Raw genomic sequence first — 9,899 nt, forward strand, 5'->3', positions numbered from 1 at the left:
CTAGAATTTGCTAGGAAGCTGGTACCCAAGGTCCCCCTCCTGATTGTTGGGGGTCTCTGGCAAAGATGCTTTTCTGACAGAAAGTGACATTTTGGTGTGGTTCTTGTGGCTGGTCATTAATATCGACTGGTTCTGGAAGAGTTTTAGCTTGTCTTCATCAGTCGGGGTCACCCAGGGGCAGCAGCGAAAGGCAAGTCGGAAGCCAGAGCGAAACCTAGGGAGTGGAACGTTCTAATGAATCCAGAATTCGGGTTAATGGAGACTGACGGAGAAGAGCAGTGGGAACGCAAAGCCATCCACTCCCATCAATGCTTCATCAGTGCCCAAAGATGACTCTGGGCTTGGGAAGGCTTGGCCAGCTGAGCCAAACTTGGGCTTCAGGTATTGTCTAGGTGACAGACTCTACCTGCTGTCTCATAGCCCACCTAGCTTAGCATAGTGCCTGGCTCTCAGTAGGAACTTAATAAATGCTTGTTCACTGGCTTAACTTAGAGAGGCTCAACTCCAACATCTCAGGCACCAGGGGATGAACCCCTTGGCATCAGAGACTATGAAACCTACAAATCCACAATGGCCCCATTTCCCTGTAGCGCCCCCTTCTGCTTTTGTAGTTATGGTGCCTCGATGGAGGAAAGTGTGCAGAGCCTACTGAGGGACATGCAGTGTTAGATTATCGATAAATATTGTCATTGGTGCTCTAAATGGGAGATCTTTGTCAAACGAAGGTTACTATGGGAACTGGATATTGACACTCATGCTATAAATGAAGCCTGGAAAGACAAGAAGAAGCTGCTGATGGATTGAGAGATGACTGCCAGGTTCCCCTGGGAGAGCCCAATTAGAAGGGCGCCGGGTACCCAAAGGCCCCGAATTCTGTCTTCAGGAAGTGAGTCAGAGATACAGTACTTACTGTGTGACCATGGTCGGGTCACTTTGCCTCTGCCTCAGTTTCCTTCATCTGTAAAATGAGTGATGCTGGTAGCCCCTGTAGTAATTCCCTCCCAGGGTGGTTGTGAGGGTGAAATGAACTAGTGGATGCACAGCACTGCCGAACTGTCAGTCATTAGTCAAACACTGAGCTGAAGAGCCTGGGCTCGGGCCTGTGGGACACTCACCTTTGGTTGAGGCAGCAGTAGATGATGGGGTTGTACATGGTGGAGCTCATGGCGAGCCAGAAGAGGGCCAGATAGACTTGCTGGATAAACTTGTGGCAATAGATGTCCTGACGGAAGGTGCCCAGGATGAAGTAGAGGTGATAGGGCAGCCAGCAGATGGCAAAGGTCACCACCACCACCACCATGGTCTTCACAAACTGCGGGAGGAGAGAGGAAGACCCTGGGGTCATGGTACAGCCACCACATTTGGAGCTGCTTCAGTATTCTGGAGAATACAAAGGGCTGAGCCTTGGCCCTCAGAAAGCTTCTGGTCTATTTGGAGGGACAGGGCACCGTATCCACCCACAGAGAACCACAGACCAATTCCAAGACACGTTTGAAGCAAGTATGTCCTGGAGAAGACTAGAGCCGTAGCACCCAATGGCACACAGTGGCTGTCTTCAAGGATTAGGTTGGTTCTTTTGGGCCCCAGAGGACAGGGGCAAAGGGGGGTGGTGGGTGAAAGGAGGCACCAGAGGCTGTAACTTCCTTAGCCCCCGAGCTATGCCAAAGGGCCGCAGGCAGCCTCTGGATGCTGTGGAAGGTCTTTCTGCAGAGGCTGAGGACCCCTCATAAGGTGTGTCTAGTGGGGCATCCTTTCATGTATGGCATGGACTGTGGCCACTGAGACCCCTTCCACCTCCCCAGACCCTGAGATTTTGTGTCAAGCACGTGGTGCATTTGTGGCTGTTCTGCATACAATAGGTAGGTGTTCAGCAAACATTTGTGGAATGGTGCAGTATGGATTGTCTACACTGAACTAAGTCAGGGAGGCAGGGGTTGAGAGTGGGGCTGCCCAGGGTGAGAAGAAGCCATTAGAGGCCCTGAGATGGCCTAGACACCTAGACACAGAATCAAGAGACTCTGCGCCTTCAGGCAAGTCAGTTACCTGCTCTGAGACTCAGTTTTCTCATCCATAAAATGGGGTTAATAATATTTGCTCTAGCTACCTCCTAGGGTTTCTAATAGAAAAATAAAGCAATTATTAAGTGCTGACTATGTGTCAGGCTAAGTGCTGAGGGTAAAAATATAAGCAAGCAAGTTCCTGCCCTCAAAGAACTCACATTCTAATTGCAGGCGATTCTACCTAAAGGAGAATTCCAAGGGCCTTCCAGTTCTAGAGACTAGGGATAGGGATTCATTCCTCCCTCCCCTTGCCCTGAGCCTCTGCCCATCTTGGTGTCTTCAGTCTGTTTCAGCACCTTTCACACGGTGGGTGGTGATGGGCATGCCCCCTGCTCACCCCCCTGTGCCAGGCCAGCTATAGCTGCCTAGTACTTAAGCACATTATGTCCAGTCCTCTCTCACCTGCACATGCTTCTTCCCTCCCTTTCCTTGGCCCAAACCTTAAGAATGATGATTATAGGGACAGCTAGGTGGCACAGTAGATAAAACACTGGCCCTGGATTCAGGAGGACCTGAGTTCAAATCTGGCCTCAGACACTTGACACATACTAGCTGTGTGACCCTGGGCAAGTCACTTAACCCTCATTGCCCCACCCCCCCAAAAAAGAGAGAGAGAGAAAGAGGAGAGTTATGATAATAGATGGCATTTATATCGGGTTTGCCAAGTGTTTTCCAAATATGAGCTCATTCAAGTGAGGGGGGTATTCCTGGCTTGATTCTCCCCATTTTATAGGTGAGGAAATTGGAGTTGAGGGATATTGAGTGATATACTTCTGCTCACCCGGCTAGTATGTGTCAGAAGAGGGGCATCCAAACCCAGGTCTGTCTGACTTGAAGCCCAGCCCTGGATCCACTGCACTGCAGCCAGCACCCTCCACGGCACCTCCCCAGGCTGGAGATGCTCAAGCTCTGTCTTCTATGTGCAGCCTTTCCTGATCCCCCCAATCACTGATGCCCACCCTCCCTAGAGAGAGCACCTGACCTGGTGTCAGGGAGACTTCATATCTGTGAGGCCCTGGGCAAGTCACTTAAAGTCTGACTGCCTCAGTTTCCTAAACACTAAAATGGGATAATAATAGCACCTGTCTCCTAGGATTGTTGAGAGGATAAAATGAGGTAATATTTCCAAAGTGCTTGGTACATAGTAGGCATTTAATAAATGCTTGTTCCCCTCATATATATAAATGGTGTCTCCCCTGACAGAGTGTACACTCTTTTTGCAGACAAGGACCCTCCCTCTTTCCCTCCCTTTCCCGTGCTTCTTTCCTTCCTTCCTTCCTTCCTCCTTCCCTGCCTTACCCTACCCTTCCCTTTATTTCTCCAAAGCTAGTGTAGTGCCTGGTACATTTGTTGCTGTTCAGTCATGTCTGACTCTTTGTGAGACCAATTGGGGTTTTCTTGACAAAGATACTGGAGTGGTTTGCCATTTCCTTCTCCAGCTCATTTTACAGATGAGGAAACTGAGGCAAACAGGGTTAAGTGACATGCCCAGGGCCACACAGCTGGTGAGTGTCTGAGGTTGGAGTTGAACTCTGGACTTCCTGACTCCGGGCCATATGCTCCATCGACTGAGTCACCTAGCTGCCTGACCAGTACACAGTAGGTGCTTCATAAATGCTGTTTGGTTGGTTAAAGAGTTGCCGTGTCAGGAAATATATCTCCTTGCAGCCAAGCTGGTGACGGGCCTCTCAGAACTCGTCCAGCTGGTCCCCAGAGGAGGCACACAAGCTGTTACAGATATTCCAGCTTGGCCTGAGAGCTAAGGAGGGTTTGTATTCTGCTGGCCTAGCCGTGAGAACCCAGGGTGACCTCGAGGCCACTGAGAAGACATTTGTGTCAGGTGGGGAAAGCCCCAGCTCTGGAGTTCCCCAAACTGCTTTTGGGCAAAGTGTTTAACATCACCGGGCCTCAGTTTCCTCCTTTGTACAGCGAGGGGGTCAGACTCTGAAGTCCCATCTGTCCTATCTACACTCCTCTGACCTCAGAGGAGGGTCAACCATAGAGAGTGCGTGCATGGAAGGGGGTCTGTATCGCCGCTGCCTGGCCTATAGATGCTGGCCGGCCAGGGCCGGCTCGGAATGGCCTGTGCTCGGCCCAGGGCTCTCAGCCCTGCATGAAGCCTGGCCTCACCCTCTTTTTCGCTGCAATGTGTCTCGGCCCCTGCTGGACCCTGAGCAGCTGCTTTCCAGGGACGACCTGTCTCCAAAGGGTGACGCCAATGATACTGTAGGTAACAAACATCACCACCAGTGGCAAGAAATAAGTCAGGACAATCACGGTGAGATGGTACCTGGGGAAGAAACAGGAGAGTGAGCTGGGGGGGGGGGGGGCCTGGCGCTCACTGAGAATCCCCCTACCTGCGACCTCCCCTCCCACTCATCTGCCCTTTCCAGGCTTCTTACAATGATCCAGCCTTACTCTCATTTCCAGCCTCTGTGCCTTTGCACCAGCTGAGTCCCCTGGGCCTGGAATGCATGTTTTCACCTCCCTTCCCGGCTTCCCTGGCTTTCTTCAGGTCTGGCTTAGATTCCTGGAACTGCTTTTCTCTTTCTTTGCATCCCCACTGCTTAACACCCCAAGCTGAATAAATGCTTGTTAACTTGACTTGCCCCAGAAAGATGAAGGCCTCTGCTCCTGGGGCTTGTGGGGCTGACCTGGTGGGGAGCACGGCCAGGCCCCCCAGCCTCACTCTAAGGGGCTGCTTCTGAGAACACTGTTACCAAGAACTTGGGAAATGCAACAAGAGGCAGATTTGTCTTTGCTGTTTTCACTTACGGTACCACACCTGTAATGGCTACCTGTGGGGCTTACCTGGCTTTAGCCTTCCTGGGGTTACTACTAGGCTGCCAGAAAAGGGACCTGGCTCTAGAGGCCATCTGCTCCACCCCCACCCCATTTTACAAAGCGGGAAACTGAGGCTCAGAAAGAGACAGAGACCTTGCAGTTTGTCAAGCTTGAAGGGATTTATACATCATCCTCCTTAACCACTCCATCCTATTACATAAGAGGGAGCTGAGGGCCCAGAGAGGGCAAGGGACTTGGCTCACGGTCACACAGTGAGTAGCCGAGTCAGGCTTAGGATCATAGAGGCAAGATTCAAACCCAGACCTTGTGCCCCCAGATATGGGGGACAGGACAAGGTCTTGCCAAACTCGCGCCTAGAGCAGGAGTCCCTCTTGTTACATAGATGCTGGGGGGAAAGCACCCTTTTTGTAACATGAGGTCGCCTCTAAGCCATGGTGGGGCTCCTCATTGTCCCCGGAGAGGTGTGACCTGCCCCTGCATCCCCGTCTCTTCCAGCTCTGCTGGGTGATGGTGGAATGGCTGGGGAGGGGAGGCAGCCAGTCAGTAAAGAAAGTCTGCCCCCTAGTGGCCAGAGGTTGCTAAGTGAGACTTGAGGGGCACATGAATGGACTTCACAATCCCGCTCAGACCCGAGCAGAAACAGGAGGAAGGTAATGTGGAAAAGGGGAAAGGGCAGAGGATCTGGTGCCAATCCCCCCTCCCATGCTTACTACTTGTGTGACCTCGGGCAAGTCATCACCACCCACGCCTCAGTTTCCCCATCTGTAAAATGAGGCAGTTGGACGAGATGGCCTGCGACCTCCCCCCAGCCCTAGGTCTAGGATCCTAAATAACTGCACATTCTCCTCCTGAATGCTCACGGGAAGGGGAACGTGCTGCCTCTTGAAGTTGCCTGTCTGACTTTTTTCTCAGCCCTCATTTTTAGCAAATTCTTTGCAGGAAGCCTGACCCTTCTCCTCTGTGACGTCCATCATTGCTCTTGGTTCTGTCCTGCCTAGCCCTAACCCCTGTTCCCCATGACGGTCCTTCAGATACCTGAAGGCAGCTCTCATGTCCTCCCCTCCACTCCCAAATCCTCTGTTCCCTGGGGCAAATATTCCCAGTCCTTCTTAGAGGCAAAAATTCCCCCATGGACACCCACCGTCCACCTCACACTTCCCTGAGATGGGCAACTCCCAGCCTGTATCGAGCAGCCCCCATCCCCTCTAACTGCATTTAAAATTCTTCTTCGTGTTCTCTTCCCTATTTGATTATAAGCCGTGTGAGGGCAAAGACTCCGGCTGCCCTGCAACCATACTCCTTAGGGCCTAACACAGGTCCTGGCTCACAGTGGGCACTATTTGGACAAATGGGTGCGTGCCTTGGATAAACTGATTGTCCAGGGCCAGGCACGCTGGTGAGCCAGGAGGGGTTACGGACTGCAGGTCACACAATCAAAAAGTCCATCGATTGATTAATGAATTAGTTGGTACCTGGGACAGAGAACATGAACAAGTCTGCCTCAGGGAGCCTACTTTCTATTAGTTACTACATATGCAAAATAAACACAAGGTATTTATATGTTATAATGGGGGGGGGTGATAGAGGGCCTGGCTGTTGGGGGGACTCAGACAGGCTTCGTAAAGAAGGTGGCCCGTAAGCTGAGCGCCAGGAGGGCCCATTTGGTTCTCTTTAGGTGTGTGCCGGGAGTGATGGATGAGGATGGAAAGGTAAGCTGGAACCAGAGGGCGGGGGGGGGGGGGGGGGGGGGGGGGGCTCCGTGCTGGGATGGGACTTCTCGAGCCAAGTCTTCAGGTTCTCCCCCCCCCCCCATCCTTACACAAGGAGCTTGATCTTGCTGTCCTTGGGCCAGTCCACAATGCACTTGGTGGCCCCCTCGTCCTCGGTGACTGTGGAGTAGAAAAACTGAGGGAAGGCCAGTCCGGAGGCCACCAACCAGATGGCCCCGATGATGACCTTGGTGCTGAGAGTTGACATCCGGGCTTGGAAGGGGTGGATGATGGCCATGTACCTATGGAAGGAGGAGACGGTACCGTGGAAAACCTCTGGTGAGCTGCGAGCGTTTGCCTTATAGCCCCGGTTTTTATGAGAACTTCCCCCCACCACCACCTTTGACCACAACATCCCCCTCCACAGAGCCCTGCCTGCCGGAGGACAGACTTAAGGAGCTGGGATGGGAGCTTAGAGGTCACCTGGTTCATCTGATAAAGAGAGGTGTACACCCCTTTCCCGATCTTGGGTCTTCTCCAGGCTATTTCCTATGTCCCATGCCAAATGGACCCTTGGTCTCAGTTAGCTGTCTACTAACCCAGTGGGAGGTGACCCAGACAGGTGACGCAGTGGGCAGAGTACTGGACCTGGAGTCAGGAAGACCCGAGTTCAAATGAAGCCTTAGACACTTAGTAGTTGTGTGACCCTGGGCAAGTCACTTAATCTCATCACAGTGTTCTCATCTATAAAGTAAGGGAGCCTCTAAGGTCTCTTTCTGGCTTTTCATGTAGTCAGTGGCTAGAACCCCAGGCTTAGAGATAGGAAGATCTGAGTTCAAATTTATTCTCTGTGTGACCCACAGGAAAGCACTTAACGTCTGTGTCCTCAACTGTAAAATGAGAATATTGAATGCACTAGGGCTGTGGTGAGCTTCAAATGAGATAAAATTTGTAAAGTGCCTGGCACATAGTAGGGGCTTACATGGATTTGAACCCAGGTTTCCTGACTCCAAGTCCTTTGCTCACCCCTTCGGATCTTACCACTCCTTATCAATCTTTCTCAGGTCTGGTTCTTCTGATCCCTGCTGTGTGTGGAAGGAAGGAAGGAAGGGAGGGAAGAAGGAGGAGGAGAGGGAGAGAGGAAGGAAGGAGGAAAGGAAGGAGGGAAGGAAAGAGGGAAAGAAAGAGGGAAGGAGGGAGGGGAGGAGGGAGGGGAGGAGGGAGGGGAGGAGGGAGGGAAGGAAGGAAAGGAGGAAAGGACGGAGGGAAGGAAGGCTTCCTTGGCTCCCTCCCTCCTTATCCCTTTCTAGCTTCCTTGACTTTCTTCAGGTCTCCACTAAGTCTCACCTTCTACAAGAAGCCTTTCCTGGTTCTCCCAAATCTTCCTTCTTTCCCTCTGAGATTCTCTCTAATTTACTTGTATAGAGTTGGGGCAGCTAGGTGGCACAGTGGATAGAGCACTGGCTCTGAAGTTGGGAGGACCTGAGTTCAAATGTGACCTCAGACACTTACCAGCAGTGTGACCCTAGGCAAGTCACTTAACCCCAACTGCCTCAAACACAGGGCCATCTCCAGTTATCCTGATGTATATCTTGCCACTGGACCCAGATGGCTCTGGAGGAGAGTGTGAGATTGGTGACCTTGCACAGCCCTCCCTCACCTATATCCAATTCACTGCAAGTCATGACATCTCCCTGATGTCATGGACCTCTACTAGAATGAAGGACAAACAACAACAACAACTTATAGAGAGCATAGATCCCATTTGTATATAGCTGTTTGTTGTCTCCCCCATTAGATTACATGCCCCTCAAGCACTCTATCCACTGTACCACTTAATTGTCTACTTGTTATCAGAACCTTAACTAGTGGCAGCAGTAGAGGGGTAGAAGAAGGAGAATATTCCCCTAGGATGAGTCCACTGATGGAGAACGGGGGGAGGTAGAAGAACAACCTAGGAAATTATGAAATTCTTATGTTGCTGAAGGGAGAGATAGTCTCCATACGACGAGGTTATTGCCTGGGGGGCAAGATGGGCAGAGGAAGAAGCACCTTCTAAATTTCTCACCCTGGGACAAAGCCCCTCTCACCTGGCCCTAGTTATGGCTCTATTAGTCATTATGCTGGGTTGATGCAATCCACTGATGGGGGTGTCTCGTCCCTCATATGCTTTATCTGCCCCCAACATCATTTCCCCATCACTTGCCTGTCCACAGCAATAGCCATCATGGAGTAAATGCTCACGAACATCGCCATGATGGGGAAGAAATTCTGGGAGTGGCAGAAGGCTTGGCCAAAGTACCAGACATTGTGACTGGCGTAGACAAAGTTGAAGGCGACGTTGAAGGTGGCCATGCAGGTGTCAGCCAGTGCCAGGTTAACGATGAAATAGTTGGTCACCGTCCGCATCCTCTTGTGCCCCAGGATTATCCAGATGACAGTGATATTGCCTGTGACGGCCACCAGTATCAGGAAGAGGTAAGCCATGGCCCAGAGTGCTAGCTGCCAGCCGGGCAGGGAAAATGCGGTGGTGCCGGTGGTGTTGCTCTCAGAGGCAGAGGAAGTGTTCTCATCACTGGAGAGGATGCATTCGACCATGACTTCCCAGGGGATGGGGCTGAAAGATGAAAGGATTTGGAATTTCTTGGTTTCCCCCAGAGTCTGTTTGATGGATTTGCTATAGAATGAAAACCCTTATTTTTCCAGAGAAAACCCAGAGACTGACTTATCCAAGGTCACTCAGATAGTAATTACCACAATCAGGACTGAACCCACATTATAGGGCCCTAAAGCTAGAGCTAGAGGGGCCTCATAGGCCGGCTGGACCACTCCTCTTATTTTACAGATGAAGAAACTGAGGCCCATAGAAGGTAAGGGACTTACCAAGGAATTCTTTCTTTGATTCTTGCTCGTTCCTTCCACTCCTGACAGTGGCTGTTTAAGGCCAACGGGGGAAGATTTTCCTCTGCTCGGGCTGGGAACTTTGCCAGAAGTTATCGGCTGGAAGCCTGAAGTGAATCCCTCTCTGATCTCCAGGTCGGCTTGAAGGGCCAGCTGGCTCTTCCCCTCATGTGTGGGTAGGGGTAGCAACATCAGCTCTCTCTGCTTCCTTTTAAACTGCTGGGGCTCAGCCCACTGCTGAGCGGCTCAACATTCCTTCAGAATAAGTGCCTTTGAAGGAAGGAGGGGGTGGGTTTTCTCCCAAGTCGGACTCCAGTTCCCTTATTTCCCCTGCTGGGATTGCTCACCTGCTTTTGCCACTGTGGGCAACCTTGAAGCTAACATGGTTCAGCATAGGAAAACAAACTAATTCAGAGCAACAGTA

At 51.5% G+C, this 9,899-nt stretch overlaps 1 protein-coding gene across 1 annotated transcript; it reads right to left on the reverse strand.

Annotated features, from left to right (window-relative positions):
• Positions 1-9,172, reverse strand: TACR2 (tachykinin receptor 2). The gene is made up of 5 exons (XM_043980265.1): positions 8,781-9,172; positions 6,685-6,876; positions 4,191-4,350; positions 1,116-1,312; positions 1-214 (listed from the first exon to the last, which is right to left on the reverse strand). Exons 1-5 carry the CDS (start codon positions 9,170-9,172, stop codon positions 1-3), a joined length of 1,155 nt encoding a protein of 384 aa, XP_043836200.1.
• Positions 9,173-9,899: the final 727 nt, after the last annotated feature.

This window comes from Dromiciops gliroides, chromosome 2, assembly GCF_019393635.1.
Source record: "Dromiciops gliroides isolate mDroGli1 chromosome 2, mDroGli1.pri, whole genome shotgun sequence".
Taxonomy (NCBI): Eukaryota; Metazoa; Chordata; class Mammalia; order Microbiotheria; family Microbiotheriidae; genus Dromiciops; species Dromiciops gliroides.

Excerpts from the sequence above, each read along its gene's own strand:
- TACR2 (XM_043980265.1), bottom strand. The coding sequence starts at position 9,172 with ATGGTCGAATGCATCCTCTCCAGTGATGAGAACACTTCCTCTGCCTCT. Across the intron at positions 6,877-8,780 it reads ATGGCTATTGCTGTGGACAG|GTACATGGCCATCATCCACC; the intron begins GCAAGTGATGGG and ends CTCCTTCCATAG. Across the intron at positions 1,313-4,190 it reads ACATTGCAGCGAAAAAGAGG|TTTGTGAAGACCATGGTGGT; the intron begins GTGAGGCCAGGC and ends CTCCTCCCGCAG.